This window comes from Somniosus microcephalus, chromosome 17, assembly GCF_052327205.1.
Source record: "Somniosus microcephalus isolate GS21.2 chromosome 17, FLI_Smic_1.0, whole genome shotgun sequence".
Lineage (NCBI taxonomy): Eukaryota > Metazoa > Chordata > Chondrichthyes > Squaliformes > Somniosidae > Somniosus > Somniosus microcephalus.
Genome location: NC_141003.1, coordinates 27,510,567 through 27,527,759, shown reverse-complemented (window position 1 = coordinate 27,527,759; position 17,193 = coordinate 27,510,567). Strand labels below are relative to the sequence as shown.

Sequence of the window (17,193 nt, the reverse complement as noted above, 5' to 3'; positions counted from 1 at the left end):
CACAGGAATCCCACAATGCACCTATTTTTCTTTTTGAAATTCTTAAGCATGAAGTGATTGGTAAACGGCTCCCAAATGTAACCGTGCTGTGAGCTGCCGTTTTGGGGGTTTGGCAGTAAATGCCTACTTTGGTGCTTTATTGCACTGTAAATCGTATCATACATTCATTTAATTGCTAACCTGATAGCGTGTGAAAACAAAACATTGTAACTGTGGTAATGTATATTTGTTAATCAAACTGTCAGCAATACACATAGGACCCAATGAACTCCAATGTTCCTTCTATGCTATATACTAAATCAATGAGAAGAACCCTGTCATGTCCAATACAACCACATGTGCAGTCCGCTCCTCTCGTGAGTTTGTATATATCTTTCTAAAAGTTCTGTACCCCTCCCTATTAACTTCTATTTCTTGATGCTGCTTCTGGTAAAGGCCGTTTCTCTTATTTGTATAATTTTCCAGTGCAACAAATCCTAATCTGCAGACTGTTCTTTTATCCATTACTACATTTTACTTAAAGAAACGTTGGGCTAGATTTCCAACTTTCTGCCCGGGTGTAAGACTAGCATTGCAGATTGGCCGCCAATTCCAGAGTTCGCCTGATTTTTATTGCCACTGATTTAAACATAAAGGGCAGCTGATCTGCAACGTTAAGTTTTAAGCTCTCCGAACTGTACTGTTGTAATAATAAATATGAAACAGCATTGTGGGGAATAAACTGTTTTTTGATACTGCAACACACTTCATATGCCCTCCTCTTTATGTATATGCCTGATAAGTTCATGAAGAACTGCAGAAAATGATTTTTCGAGAGACGCTGTCATCTGTGTAAGTTTCCCATTAGATATCATTGTTACCACGATATGTTGATGGATGATAGTTTAAATACAGTATGTAAATGATCAAATTATTGCTTTTTAATAAATATACAGTACTGCTCTCAAAATCAAACACACAGGCGATGCCCGGTTAAAAGAAGTGCACTGTGCTTTGTTTTCCCTCCTCTTGCTCCACATGCACACTAAATGCAAAATGGTAGTATAAGTTTAATGCTTGTCACCATCACCAAGTACTGAAAAAGCGCACAGTGTTCCGGTTCCTGTGTAATTGATCAGCAATTTTCTTTTAAAAAACCCCTGACAATTTTTCACATTTCTAATTGCAGGATGTGAAGCCGGGAGATGTATCAAGCAAGCGCAACCTATGGGAGAATAAAACTGATTCTCCCAATGGAAAATCTGCCACCCCGTCTAAGGTCATCATTGGATAGGAGACCTGTATCTATATTCATACACATTTTGACATTATATTTAGATGGAAACTGTTACATCCCCGGGATGACTGTACAAAACAAAAATGTCCACCAGGGAGCTATTTAAATGTTATTAGTTGATATCCAAATATTATGCTGGAACTGTTGATGCTATTCCTGTAACTTATCAAGAAAAAAGTTAAATTGGTATTATGTGCTAAGACTAATGAGAGAGACCGGGTACCAAAGAGTAAAGAGCAAGAGAGAGATTGGTATCCTAATGGATCTTCAAAAGTTAAAATTTCCATTTCTAACACTAGAGTTGCTATTAGTTCTAGATCACCAGACTCTCATTCAGAGAAGCTGAATTGAAATCTCAGCTTTGCCTGTCCCTTGAATTTGGCTACTCTGTATTGGTGAGTGTTGCTACTTTGCAATCAGCCAAATCATGCAAATACATTGTATACACCCACTGAACTGCCATTACACGAAGTACAATGTATTGTAGAACAAAGAGAACGTTTCAAGACCGTCACGTGAATTTTTCAAATAGTTGAATCCCCTCTATTTTCTACCCAGTTTTCAAAGGCCATATCTCGACTCTGGCCAAGAATGTAGTCCTCTCCCTGCCAGCGGAGCTCTGATCCAGCTAGCGCAAGGTGTACAAGTGCAGCCTGGGGATGACTTTCTCTGCAGTTCTCCCTCTCCGCTGGAGAACTGTGTCTGGGCTCTGCCCAGAGCCTTGGTGAGATCAGGGAGTCAGCAGAATAATGTGAATGAGTATCCACCATTGTGTGTGCTGAATATTGATGCTCTACCATGCTGTGTAACTACACCACACACCATGTTCCTACATGCCAACCATCAGCGTTTTGCAGTTTTGGGGGACCAGTCAGTGGCACAAATCAACACAATTGGGCCCACTTCTGCCCCCCACCCAGTTGGTTGCTGGCTTGCTGCTCCAACAATGTGCTGTGGTTTACACACTGGATGGGCCCCACTTCTCCTGTGAGTGTATTCCCAGCACAAATGGCCCAATTACTATCATAGGTAGGAATCATTGTGAGAACAGGAGTTCCCTAGGACAGTATGCACAGGGAGGAATCTCGGCAATTAGCATTAGGAGTGTGTTGATAGGAGAAGTGTTAGCCACTGAACTCAAATATCAGTGGGGGTGGGGAATGGTCAGGACGGTAAGGAGGTTTGATTGGCAAGGAGATGAGGAAATGGCAGCAAGGGGCGAGGAGGAGGATGTAGTTGGACAGGAGAGTAGGCAGAGTTGATGACAAGGGGGGAAGGGGGGAATGGTTGGTGAGGAAAGGTGAGAAGAAATGATTTGCAAAGGGAAGGGACAAAATAGTTGGCATGGAAGGGGAAAAATGCATGGAAAAATGCAGCCAAGTGGAGTTCGGATCGAAGATCGGCCATCATCTTATTGAATGGCAGAGCAGATGCAAACATAGAAACATAGAAGATAGGAGCAGGAGTAGGCCATTCGGCCGCTTGAGCCTGCTCCGCCATTCAATGAGATTATGGCTGATCATCCAAGTTCAGTACCCTGTTCCTGCCTTCTCTCCATATCCCTTGATCCCTTTAGCCTTAAGAAATATATCCAACTCCTTCTTGAATATATTTAATGAATTGGCCTCCACTGCCTTGTGTGGTAGAGAATTCCACAGGTTCACCACTCTCTGGGTGAAGAAATTCCTCCTCATCTCTGTCCTAAATGGCCTACCCCTTATCCTTAGACTATGACCCCTGGTTCTGGACTCCCCGACCATCGGGAACATCCTTCCTGCATCTAGTCTGTCTAGTCCTGTTAGAATTTTATAAGTTTCGATGAGATCCCCTCTCATTCTTCTAAACTCCAGCGAGTATAATCCCAATCGACCCAATCTCGCCTCATATGTCATTCCTGCCATCCCAGGTATCAGCCTGGTGAATCTTCAAGGGGGGCCCATATGGCCTACTCCTGCTCCTGCTCCTAATGTTCTATGTTCTTATGTTCTTCCGGGGGGTGGGGGGGGGGTGATGGGGTGGAATGGATGGGGAGAGTAGAATGCATTGATGTACGACGGGAGTGTTTGGTGGTGATTACAAAAAATTGGTAGAAATGACAGAGCGAGGGAATGGGGAAAATGAACCTGAGAGGAAAGGGGAAAGGGCAATGAAGAGGGAGGTGAATGCATGGCAATACAGGAAAGAGGGAAATGAAGGTGGAGGGAAATGTTTGGCAATAGAGGGAGGGGGGCAATAGATGATAATGAAGGGGCAAGAGAAGGAGGCAGAAGCTGGGAGCAGAGCTTTGAGAACGAAGGGGCAGGAAGTTGGGAGCGATGCTTTGGGCGGAAAGACAGGAGAAGTGTTTCGGGGTGGTAATGTAGTGGCTATTGTATGGACTGGCGTCTCAGTGGTTATGAGTTCAAATCCCACCATGGTAATTTGTGGATTAGCACCAGGAAAAATGATCATTAAAGCTACTAAATTGTCATTAAAAACCCAACTGTTTTAAGAAGGAATATCAAAGTCTTCTGTAATTGTCTAGAAAGCCATTATTGTAAAGAAAGTTGTGAAACAATAATAATAAGAAAAATATAACAGATCTAACGGCAATGACCAACAATTGTATTAGGACAAGACTCGGGTAACAAATTAAGCCCAGTCAACTCTGCAAAGTTTTCTTCACTAATATCTGGGGACTCGTCCCCATCCTCAGTGCAAGACACGAGGCTCAAGTGTTCGCAAGTGTCTTCAGCAGACAGTGCCGAGAGGATAGTCCTACTCTGCCTCACCTCGCGGTCCCCACCGTAATAGAGTCCAGCCATTTGGTTTAACTCCATGTGCCAATAAGAAGGAGCTGAAGACATGGCACCAAAACTAGCCACGCCTCTCTCCAAGTTGTTCCAGTGCAACTGTGGCAATGGCATCGACCTGACAATGTGAAAAATTGCTCAGATATGTCCTGTCCACAAATAAACAGCACAAATCTAACCCAGCCAACTACTGCCCTATCGGCCTCCTCCCAATTATCAGCAAAGTGATGGTAGAAGTAATCAGTAGTAACACCAAGCGGCACCTTCTCACCATTAACCACTCACTGATACTGAATACCAAAGGAAAGATGAGAGTAACTGTTCTCGACATTAAGGCAGCATTCGATCGAATACGGCACTAAGGAGCCATAGCAAAAACCTCCAGTAGTTAGTCATGCCTGACACACAGGAAGGTGGTGTGGTTGTATCACAGCCTCAGAACATCTGTGAAGGAGTTCCTCAGCACAGTGTCCCTGGCCCGGACATCTTCAGCTGGTTTATCAAAGACCTTCCATTTGTCATAAGGATAGGACTGGGGCAGTTCACTGATGATTCCCCAGTGTTTAACTCCATTCATAACTCCTCCGATAATGAAGCCGCCCATGTCGGCCTACATTAGGACCTGGGCTGATAGGTGGTGGGTAACATTTGTACACATAAGCGCAGACCCTCTTTAACAAAAAAATGCTTAGGCACCTCCACTTATCTTTTAACAACACCACCATCACCAAGTTTCCCACCATCAATATCTTGGGAGTCACCATTGACCAGAGACTTAACTGGACCAGCCAGATCAACACTGTGACTACAAGAGCAAGGCAAAGATAGGCTAGTCGTCAATGAATGCTCCACCTCCTGACCCCTTCAAACCTTGCAAAGTTGGGCACAAGCTGCTCATAATAATCAAATAAAAGCAATAGATGGAAAATTGTGAGCAGCTTATGCCCAAATTTGCAATAAGGGCTTCCACCCGGCCAAGCTCTTGTGCCCTGGTGCTGATGAGGAAAATCTACCTCAATGTCTCCCTGAAAGGGTGGGAAGTTGGATGGGTTGCTGTGGCTCTGTGAACTAGGTCCGGAGATTAGTTAAGAGTGCCTTTGTGAATTGAGCAGTGAGGCTTGGATATAGGAGAGTGACAAACTGAGGTAACTTTTGGGTAAGTGATGGTCTGTTGAGAGTTCCACACATTTTTCCTTTTTTTGAGATTAAGTACAAAAGTGCTTAAAATGGACCAGAATGCATCATTTTTAATATACAAATTCCATATTTTCCAGGGGAGCGTGTCCCCAGCCTCCCATAAAATACACTCCGGTTTTGTGCCTTCAGGTTCACATTCCCCCTTCAAGCTCTCATGTACTTGTGTTTTTTCTTTCTCCTTTCCAACACAAGCAAAGGAATCCTTCCTACTTTCTGGTTGCTTATACATGTCCCTTTCTTGGGTTGTCAGCCTTTTGGGGTTGTGTCAATATTTTGAAGCTGTTGGTCAACTTTTGGTACAGATGCATGGAACTTCTTAAAATCAGTACTGGGGCGCGATTCATCTGTAGATGTGGTGCAGAAGATTGGTAGGCAAACTGAAGAGAAAATAATTGAATTCTTTAACAAAAAGGGAGTACTGCCTGGGAGGAGGAGTTGGGCTCAAAATGATATAATTTTAGCACTAGAAAAATGATGACCGTTGTCCTTTGTTACACCTAGATTACAGCTGGAAGTAAGTACAAGTCAGACTCAGCAGGGGATCACCGTGGTTACACTAATGGTAAGTGACTTTCATAAGCATTTCAAATGGAAAATTAACATTACAGCCAGGTACTTGTGGAGTTGTTCACGGCACTATTTCAGGCTACGCTGACAGCTATTACTAATGATTGCTAGCAGCTGAACATTAGATTTTTTTATTGCGTCTTCAATAATGTTTAACATACGTCAGCAGAAAGGCTGTAAAATCATAAAACGAAGAAAGCAACTGCGTTAAGAGCAAACTGTACACTCACCCTTCAAAGGGCAAATAAAGAAATGTCACTGTGACAAATGGCTGGCCATGTGTCAGTTCAGCTTTGTGTTCCTGTTCAATTACAAATTGCTATATTTACAGAAAAGGTGATAAATCAAGTGTTTATTCCTCTCCGGGAATGTTTTAAAATGTTAAAATGTCAGCTTTGCATTGTATTGTCTAAATTTAAATAGACATAGGAATCTGAACCATGCTTGTTGCATCACACGTGGGCCTGTGTGCTGTTAAACCGAGGAGCCTGTCAGAATTGACCATTAATCACCCATTAACTGCTCTGGGATTTAAAAATACCTTACAAAGGAAACCAAGGGGAAACGGGAGTCAGATCATTATATCTCACAACAGCTGGGTATTATTCCTGATTATTGCACACGCTGAGCAATGTTAACAACTTGCCCGACACATGATAATTGGACAGGGACGATTAGAGTTTCAATAACAAGGACGTAGAGGAAGGCACGTTGTGAGATCTGTTCAAAAGCAAACCGTGAGGCTAACAATTTTCACGTAGATTTGAGTTTCACTCTACTGAAACTAAGTCACTGTAGGCTGTGGTCGGCCCACAGATTTTTAATAAAAAACAGAAAATGCTGGAAACACTCAGCAGATCGGGCAGACTCTGTAGAGAGAGAAACAAGAGTTAACTTTTCAGGTCAACGACCTTTCATCAGAACTGGAAGATGCTAGAGATGAACAGTTTTTAAGCAAGCACAGAGTCAAGGATTTTTAACATTGATTTATGCTTAGCACTTGATTTTTTAATCCAGATTCAGGCATGACCGTCAAAACTGACTGGCTCTCACATCTAAACGGAAAATGCTGGAAATACTCAGCAGGTCAGGCAACATCTGTGGAGAGATAAACAGTGTTAACGAAAACTCTTGTTTCTCTCTCCACAGCTGCTGCCTGACCTGCTGAGTATTTCCAGCATTTTCTGCTTTTATTTCAGATTTCCAGCATCCGCAGTATTTTGCCTTTTGGCTATCACATCTACCCATCTCAGTCAAGTTTACTTTATTGCGCTCTTCCTCAAAGTAGATTTTTCTGCTCTTCCTCCCCGCTCTAGTGCTGGAGAGGAGCAGTAGAACTAAGGTGCCCTGCTACTGTCCAGGCCTAAGGGTGCTGGAATTTCCTGTCTTGGGCCATTAGCATGCTCGGCGTACACTTCTAGCACAGACCCATTCCCTAGCAGGAGCTGTGGCTCAGAGAAGGAGCAGGAGATGTAAATGCACCTGCAGGCTTTTCAGGCCTGCAACTGTGGATCAGGCCTTTATGATCGAGGCCTTCTGACTACTGATGGAGATCTGGGATGTGGAGGCTAAAACTAGGAAATGTTACTGATCTTCCTGTCTTAAGCCTACCCCCCGGCCTCCCGCAAACTCTCCAGTCAACAGGGGCTATAGGGGTAGGCCATAGCGCAGTGTTTTACCTAGATCCCTGCGCTGGGGGACCCAGCCAGTGTTCCTCCAGGTAATTCAGGTGGAAGGTTGGGGATGTCCCATGCCTCATTTGCATCGAAATTATGGAGGTGCTCCAACCTTCCAAGTAATCCCTGGAAATCCCGGGGTGATTATATAAGGGGTGGAAACCTGGCACAATGGAACTCTACCCCTTTTTCCTAACCTTTGTGCCTGGGGAAATGGGTGTTCCTCAGGGGGGCAAGGGTCAGTAAAATCAGCCCTAATTTCTCATCATCTTCCAGAGGCAGATTTTGTTTTCAAGTTTTTTTAGGGCAGTGCCTGACCTAGCCATCATTCTGTATTAAAGCTTTGTGCCTGTGTGAATGTGCAGCTGTAATGTTATAGAAGTCCCTTTGACCTATGAGATTTCAACCAATCACATCCCAGAACTTTGATCAGGCAGACCCTCAGTTACAATTATCCCTTCAACCTATCTCTTCATATAATCAGACTAAGAACGAATCAAATCCCAGAAACATGTAGCCAGGGACCAATGGAAAGCCCAAACCTGTTTCTATAGTGTTGTTTCTGATTGGTTCAGTCCAGTCACTTTCTCCCCCCCACCCCAAAATGTTTCTGTATCACCCTCCATGACATTTAAAACAAATATATTAAAATTCAACAAACATATAATAAATAACTTACCCATAAATTCAGAGTGGGCCTTTGGCATAGCGGTAGCATCCCCGCCGCTGGGCCAGAAGGCGTAGGGTTTCGAACCCCGCTCCAGACAGTCCCGGCAAGTGGAGTCGGAGCTCCAGCTCTAAATTCTGGGTTGACATCCAGCGGGATACTTGCGTCCGTGGGTGTGGGTGCCCCCCCCCCCCCTCGTATGGGTTGTGGGAGCCTGTAAAACCCTCCCGCCATAGGACTAACCACCCTAATGGCTGGTACGAAGATGGTTACGATCACGGAAGGAGCGTTAATCGCGGTCAGAAATCCTTCCACCACTTCATACAGTTCCCCAAAGGGAACAGTGTGAAGACACGTACGACGACGACCCATAAATTTAGCTCCATCAATTCCCACCCTCTGCACAATGCACCTTTGTTCAGTGTACTCTCCCGCCTAAACTTCTTTGTGCCCTGTCGACCACCTGACTTCCCACACTTGCAGGCACGATGTTGAATGCAGAATTCTACATCTCATGGAAAATACTACAGTTCTCAGGAGCCATTGTCCAAACATGCGCATGTATAAGATGTATGCTTCGTTCAAATAATGACAACACCAGTATTCGCATGCACAGAATGCCACCTCTGATTAGATTGATTAAATCACCTGTCAACCGTCTAAATTCAAGAGAATGAACCTGTCGTCATGATTGAACCCTTTCAGACCTGGTATAAATCTGGTGAACCTAGGCTGCACCCCCTCCAAGGCCAAAATATATTTCCTGAGGTGTGGTGCCCAAAACTGAACGCAGTACTCCAGATGGGGTCTGACCAAGACTCTCTACAACTGAAGCATCTTGTATTCCAACCCCTTGAGATAAAGGTCAACATTCTATTAGCCTTTTCAATTACTTTTTATACCTGTATAGTGATTTGTGTACATTGACACCTAAATTCCTTTACTCCTCCACAGTTCCTAGCCTCTCGCCATTAAGAAAATACTCCGATTTGTCTTTCTTAGGTCCAAAGTGGATGACCTGACACTTCCCAACATTGAACTCCATCTGCCATAGTTTTGCCCACTCACGTAGTCTGTCTATGCCCCTTTGTAACATCCTGCCCCCATCTACATATACTATCCAAGTCATTAATAAATACAGCAAAAAGCCAATGGCCCAGTACAGATCCTTGGTGAACAGCACTTGTCACATCCCACAAATCAGAGAATTTTCCCTTTATCCCTACTCTCTATCTCCTACCACTCAAAACTAATTACCAACCCATAGCACAAGGTTACCTCCAATTCCATGCATTTTCATTTTTGATAATCTCTTTATTATTATTTAGAGCTTTGGAAAATTATGGTTAACACATCTGCAATTTCTTTCCCTATTTTTAATACTCTGGGGTGGAAACCATTAGGCCCTGGCGATTTGTTTATCTTTTTTATTCATTCACGGGATGTGGGCATCGCTGGCAAGGCCAGGATTTATTGCCCATCCCTAGTTGCCCTTGAGAAGGTGGTGGTGAGCCGTCTTCATGAACCGCTGCAGTCCGTGTGGTGAAGGTACTCCCACAGTGCTGTTAGGTAGGGAGTCCCATTATTTTTTTTATTACCATTTTATTTATTATATCCACTAAGTTACTCCCCTTGACTTATTTTTAGGTTCCCTTGTACAACAACTGTTTTGTCCTCTCTCTCCACTGAAAAAAACAGGTGCAAGTCTGCCATTTCCTTATTGTTCATTATCTGGCATTACCATCATCAAATTCCCCACCACCAACATCCTGGGAATACCCACTGACCTGAAACTTAACTGGACCAGCCACATAAATAATGTGGCAACAAGAGCAGGTCAGAGGCTGGGTATTCTGCGGCGAGTGTCTCACCTCCTGACTCCCCAAAGCCTTTCCACCATCTACAAGGCACAAGTCAGGAGTGTGTTGGAATACTCTCCACTTGTCTGGATGAGTGCAGCTCCAACAACACTCAAGAAGCTCAACACCATCCAGAGCAAAGCAGCCCGCTTGATTGGCACCCCATCCACCACCTTAAACATTCACTCCCTCCACCACCGGCGTACCATGGCTGCAGTGTGTACCATCTACAAGATGCACTGCAGAAACTCGCCAAGGCTTCTTCAACAGCACCTCCCTAACCCATGACCTCTACCACCTAGAAGGACAAGGGCAGCAGGTGCATGGGAACACCACCACCTCCAAGTTCCCCTCCAAGTCACACACCATCCTGACTTGGAAGTATATCGCCATTCCTTCATCGTCGCTGGGTCAAAATCCTGGAACTCCCTCCCTAACAGCACTGTGGGAGTACCTTCACCACACAGACTGCAGCGGTTCAAGAAGGCAGCTCACCACAACCTTCTCAAGGGCAACGAGGGATGGGCAATAAATGCTGGCCTTGTCAGCGATGCCCACGTCCCATGAATCAAAAAAATTATAGTCTTACCTGCATCTATCTTTAATGGACCCACATTCCCTTTTACCACTCTTTTGCAGTTAAAATATTTATTAAAATATTTGCTGTTAGCTTTGATCTCGCTATGAAGCTTTTTATATTCCTTTTTGCACCTCTTATTACTTTCTTTGTATCCCTTTGTTGCTTTATATAGCTCACCCAGTTTGCTGAATTTCTACTTTTCCTTGCATTTGTGCAAGTACTTTCTTTTAGCTTGATATTGTCTCATATTTGTTGGCCATAATTGCTTATCTACACAAGTGGAGCCTTTGGGGGAGAAATTCGGTATCGCCCCCTTTGGGGCGCAATTATCGGCCAGGTGCAAAGTTTAGCGCCTGGCGTTAATTATCGCCTCCGAATGCAAACTTGTCTTCTATTGCCCCTGGAGGTGATTGGAGCGCTAAATCAGGCGCTACACACCTCTCAAGACGCTAATGCCGAGGAGCGAGGCACTACCTCAGAGCGCTGGCGAAGCTCATGTGATGTCCGTCAGCAATGGAACACAGACACACTGGCGCCGGCCAGTTCTTAAAGGGGAGGGTCGATCTTGCTCTCCATCCACATCCTGCTCATTGCAGCCTTGAATCTCGGCCTGGAGAGACCTGTACATCAAATCTGCTGGAAAGAACAATGGAGAGGCCCAGGGAAAGAGCTCAGAGTGCAGTCCCCATAGACTCTTCTAAATCGATGCAAGGAAGATCAAATCAGAAAGAACCTGCAAAATGCTGCTCAGTACCCAAAACTTCTTCACACACCGTTGAATCTCTCCAGAAGTCTCTCTCTCTGAATGCGTGGTGCAAAAATGTCGCCGACAAAAAAAGGCAGGAAGCGGTCACCTTTAAATAGCGCTCCCCCAGTCCCTTCCCGACTGCAAAACGCTCCCCTCAACCTGTCATTGCTAGCGGCAGGCGGTAAGGCAGTGGGCGCCACTTAATATCTGGTCCGGGGCATTGCACGCTCGACTGACGTCACGATCTGCGGGCGCAGGAGATCATGGTGGTAGTGTTTAGTGCCGCCGCAAAATGTGTGGTCAACTTCGCGAGCGCCGCAATCATCGCCGGGCACGAGTTGCTTTGCGCCCCATTAGCGCCCTATTAGGGTGCTAACTGGAGGCGCAAAGCAACCGAATTTCCCCCCCTTTATCTTTTAGGGATATGTACTGGTTTTGGTATTGTACCAAATACTTTGAATTTTTCCCACTGTTTTTCTGTACATTTACCCAGTAACTGTTCAGCCCAGACAATTTATTTCTCATTCCTTAGAAGTTTACTTTACTTAAATTTAAAACCCTGGTTTGTGACATCCCTTCTCTCTCTTAAATCAGATATAAAACTCAAATCATATTATGGTCACTATTCCCAAGCTGTTCTCTTACCAATGAGATTGTTAATTAATTCTGGCTCATTACACATCACTAAATCTGTTATGGCTTGTTCCTTTGTCATTTTTAAAATGTGTTGTTCTAGAAAACTGCCCTGAATACATTCTAGAAATTCAGTGCCTTTACCACTTGAGTTATTCTTCTTTTCCCAATCCGCGTGAAAATTAAACTGTTCCGTTATAACCATGTTGTCTTTGCTGCATGCTTGCCTAATCTCCGGGTTTATACATCCCCCCGTTACATCGCTACAATCAGGAGGTCTGTAGACAAACTCTATCAGAGTCTCGCATCCTTTGCTGTTCCTTAATTCTACTCATAATGTTTCCATTGCCTGGTCACTCATACTGAAATCCCTTATGTCTATTATTAGTAATGCTACTCCTCCTCCTTTTCCATTTTCTTCATACTTTCTAAAGATCAAATAGCCTGGAATATTTAGCTCTCAATCCTGCCCAGCTTGTAGCCAGGTCTCTGTAATAGCTAGAACATCATGCCCTTTAAGCTGAGTTTGTGCTTCTAGCTCACTTGTTTTATTTCTTATGCTACGTGCATGGAGCTCAAATGCTAATCAGTCAATATTACCTTGATTTAAATTCATTCTAAAAAACCCAATTTACTGGCCTTCCATTCAGAAGCACAGATGCCTCTTTATATTTGTGAGTGTCCATCCTACCACCACGGGGAATTTTGTTTGTCAGGGGATTTTTTTTTTATGTCAGGCCCCTGAGAGAGTAGCAACAAGAGTCATTTTTGGACTTATGACTCTAAATCAAGGGGAAAAAACACAGAAGTCAACTTGTTTTCGCTGGAGAAAAAAAAATCAAGGAGAGAGAAGAGCCAGACCTTTAAAATGCTGAGACACAGATTTTGGCCCAGAAATTCGGGTCGGGGGCTTCCCGCGGGTATAAGCCCCCGACCTGCACTTACCTTGCGCGCTGGCCGTTGAGCTGTGGGCCCCCGTGGAATTCCGATCCTGGGCCTGCTCCAACTGCCGGTGCGCAGTGCTTGCGTATCCCAGGGGCGCAGTTAGTTTGAAGCGTCTCCTGGGATCACGTGGGCCATGGGGAGCCAATCGGAGCAGGGAATGCTTCATTCATAAGTTTGACAGGAAGTGCTGTCATCAAACTTATAAATACTATGAGCCCCAAAACATCACTAAATCTTCAAATGAATTTTTTTTTAATCACATTTTTAAAATAAACTATAAATTACATGAAATAACTATTTAAAACAATAATTTAAATTTTTGAAAAAAATAATTTTATTTTCTAACAGGGCTAAAAATAAACTTACCTTTCTTTAAAGTATTTAAAAATAATAAACCTGTGGAAAAAATGTTTTAATTTAATTAATTCACCACTTACCTTGTAAAAAGCAGGCCTTACGCCTGCTTTTTAAATGTCTAACTTCTGGACAAATGTAAGAAATCACACAACACCAGGTTATAGTCCAACAGCTTTATTTGAAATCACAAGCTTTCGGAGCGCTGCTCCTTCGTCAGGTGAAGTGGAGAGATGCATAAAAACACAGCTTATATAGTCAGAGAATAATGTCAGATGTTTACAGGTAATCTTTCTAACTGCCATTTATCACACCTCGGCAGAGAGATAATCACAGCAATCAAAGGTGTAAATGGTGTCCAAACAGGTCAGTCAGGAAAACATTACATCAAAGAACAATGAGGTGGGGTCACAAGGTCACAAGATTTCAAATAAAGCTGTTGGACTATAACCTGGTGTTGTGTGATTTCTTACATTTGTCCACCCCAGTCCAACACCGGCATCTCCACACCATAACTTCTGGAGACTTACCCTCCCGGGAAAACCTGCAAAAAAAACATAAGTTTGATGCGCATGCACTGCCTCTACTGCGCACGCGTTCGACCTCTTAACCCCTGCTTTCAGGGGAACGGAAGTGAAGGTTTCCCGCGCATGCGCAGTGCATGCCTGAAACCGGCACTTCCATTGGGCTTATGGGTGAGTACCCCGTGTGTACTCACCCGTGGAGACCTGATGTTCTGGGCCAATGTATATTAAGCAGACTATTTATTCTAGACAGTGAGTGCAGAATTCAAGGACACAGCAGGATATTAATAAGTCTCAAGTGAGACTCTAGATTGGAAGACATTTTTCCTCGCCATATTGGCTTTGTAGCAGAAATGGAGAGCAGCTATTGTTGTATTAAATTCCTTCAAAGGGCCTGGAAAAGAATAGGAGTGGAAATGAAGTATAAGTGAAGATGAACAAAATACTTTATATAACACAATGGTCTCTGTACTGCTGGGACCACAGGGGAAGTCATCTGAGGAAGGCAGTTGGTTAGCGTTCTGGATTGAAGGTGCCAATGTGGACAGGCATTTATGGGTTTTCTCAACTAACTTTAAGGGTTTCGCACAATCTTTACTTTGGAAATTGAGTAAGTTGTAGATCCACAATATTGTCCATTGTTTGTACCCTGTTCTCACCGTGAATGGCTGGAATGGTGGTTTCCCATTCCATGGATTTTTTTTCCTTGCACCAATTATATATATAAGAATCCCTGGTAGATTGTGAGGGAAATGGTGGATAGTTTCAATGTTATGTTTCCAGTCCAGATTCTTATAGGGGGGGAGGGGGAAATTAAAGTGGAATTCACGCTGGTCTAGTGAGAGGGACAGGCATGCATTCGATTCCTGGTGGTCCTGAGGAGGTTCGTGTGTGTCTTATGTTTTTTGGTAGGAATGTCTGAGTCATTCAGCTGACAGGCCAGGAAATTGAAAATTCAGCATCTGAGCCGGCAGATTTGACTGACAACCAAGTCGTTAAGCTTACCACTTTCTAATCAGGAAAATAAGGGGTCTGTTGCTTATGTTACCGATCCTTATAATCGGTTAAATTCTATATCAGAGACACTAAATCAGAGCCACATGTACGTGCTTTAAAAGTTCAGTGTTTTTGATAAACGTACCTTTCAAATTGTTATAGAGAGTAAATTGGGGGTTAGCTAGGACTAGAGGATTTACGGGTTACTGTGGCCTCCTCCTGCAGGTTTGATTAATTGCTTTGGGGGACGAAAAGGAATTTCCCGAAGTTTTCCTAAATTGGCCCCATTTTTTTGTGTCTCCCTGGAGATTGCGTGACTGGGGCGGGGGCAGGGGGGTGGTTCATTGGTGTTCCATTTTTAGATAGGCTGGATTTTTTGGACTGGATGGTCATTTCCCAGCCTTTTTTGTACGTATATTGTTGCAAATTCAGGCAGCATTAATTGTGACTCATGCTTAATGCCATAAACATAAAAACCCATCATGGTATTTTTAATTTTCTTTACACATTTAACCTAGTAATATGACATTTTAAAATGACGTGTCTCTGAAAGAGGGGACATACTTTGTTTTAAATTATTTATATTTCACATTTTGCCGCAAAAATCAAAGGTGTAACGTTATTTTGTTTATTTCATGTCTTGCTTTACTCGTTTGCACGAACACATCCGACTTTTCTTTCTTTCTTCAGCAGGGATGGCACATTATGAAAATGAACCCTAAAGAGGTCTTCACAGAATTCTGGTCCATATGTTTCTGAGATGCCTAGATGAGCTTTTTATATTTATGTAATATTTTATTAACAAATTGTTTCACATTATCCCAGTCAAAGCCATGTGTATTAGCACTGTATTACAAATCCACATTTGCAATTGATCTTCACAGGTATATCACCTTTGTACAGATCAGTGAGACCCTTATTTCGAAAGAGAAATGTGCTGTGAAATTTGAACATTTAGAATATTGATAAATCATATACTTTAGAATACAATTAAATATAGCAAAAGGAACATTTTGATCATGAATCATTGATGAATTAAATGTTAAAACCAATAAGATTTTTGATTAGACTTTCTCCTCACTTTAGCGTGCTCTGCCTAATATGTCATAATTTTTACATTTTTGCTAAATATGTTTAAATGGGTATTAAAATTTGATTTGTAATAGTGGTACTGATTATGGATTGGTTCATTTTGCTCTGAATGGAGGAACACGGAGCAATGGTGATTCATCACAGATAACATTCACAACTTCTAGCTTTGTAGTTTAATTAAAGATAGAATGCTTTTAACTAGCTTGAAATGCTAGATCATATATTCAGTAATAAACCAGATAGCAGCCTACATCACAGTGTATTTGAAATGTTCACATTTTCTCACGAAATTTAGTTCCATCATAACTGGCCTTAGATGTTCGAAATGAGTTCTCAAACAAACAAAAAATATCGAATCTGCCTCAAAATTATTAAAAAAAAGTAACACAATATATTTTAAGGTGTGAGTGAGTGTGTGTATGTGTTGATGTGTGTGTCTGCAAGGAGATAGGACAATGAATAGATGTGGTATTAGGAGATAAAAAGGGGTTATGAGTTCTCTGAAACACTGAACTTCCACTATGCATGTCACAGGAGTTGTACCGCATACCTTTTGATGTATCACACTTTTATTCATATCTTAACCTGCATACGTGGCAAATACACGCGAGTTCAAAAGTCTTGGTTTTGAAGGAATTTGGAAGTTTTAATATGCATTCGACCGGAGCAGTTTAATTTTGAGACTGAATAGGAAAAGAGGCTTTAATCGCTCCTTGTGTATGCTCGTCATCCCTGCGTAACGTTAGATAAAGGTGAAAAATCAACCCAAAGATGTGCTACAACTGCTTCGCTACGAAACGTTAACCATTTTGTACTTTTTTTTGGTTTACATATAACATGAAATGCAAATGCACTCAATTATTGTATAGGTCTGAAAATAAAACTATGCAACTTTTATCTTAAATCGTCTGCTTTCTGCCATTTGGTGAACACCACAAATAGTTAAGGAGTATTAGGCAACTGCATTTTTTCATTAAAAATGTTTAAAACAATGTATTATGAAAATGGCAATTCACAATAAATAGATTATTTCTATAAGCTGACTTCTCGAGTTTATTTGCTGGAAATCTAATAAATGTTAAACTGATATAAAATTAGCTTTAACACATCGGGGTTGTGTCAGATTCTGTGCTTGAACGGGGTTGGAGTAGGTAACTGACTATCACTGGAGTCGGACAAATAGATGGTCAAATAGGTATCCTTCCGTGGGCCACCTCCTGTTGTGGTGTTTGGAAGAAGGGAACTTATCTCTTGTGATGTTCTGGTTGTACTGGTCAGCTTTCCTTT

The 17,193-nt window shown here is 42.7% G+C and overlaps 1 protein-coding gene across 11 annotated transcripts in view; it reads left to right on the top strand.

The window, feature by feature from the left end:
• Positions 1–16,944, top strand: part of LOC147105595 (caldesmon-like) — a 256,048-nt gene extending 239,104 nt beyond the window's left edge. For 9 of the 11 annotated variants that reach the window (XM_086010134.1, XM_086010133.1, XM_086010124.1 and 6 more), the window contains 3 exons: positions 1,169–1,258; positions 5,767–5,827; positions 15,505–16,944. In XM_086010134.1, the coding sequence (XP_085866260.1) occupies positions 1,169–1,258; positions 5,767–5,827; positions 15,505–15,536 (183 nt within the window). In that variant the 3' untranslated portion in view covers positions 15,537–16,944. Of the gene's footprint in view, positions 1–1,168; positions 1,259–5,766; positions 5,828–15,504 lie in introns of those variants that run through there. The other 2 variants (XM_086010131.1, XR_015081519.1) reach the window with 2 other exon arrangements.
• The last annotated feature ends 249 nt before the right edge of the window (positions 16,945–17,193 follow it).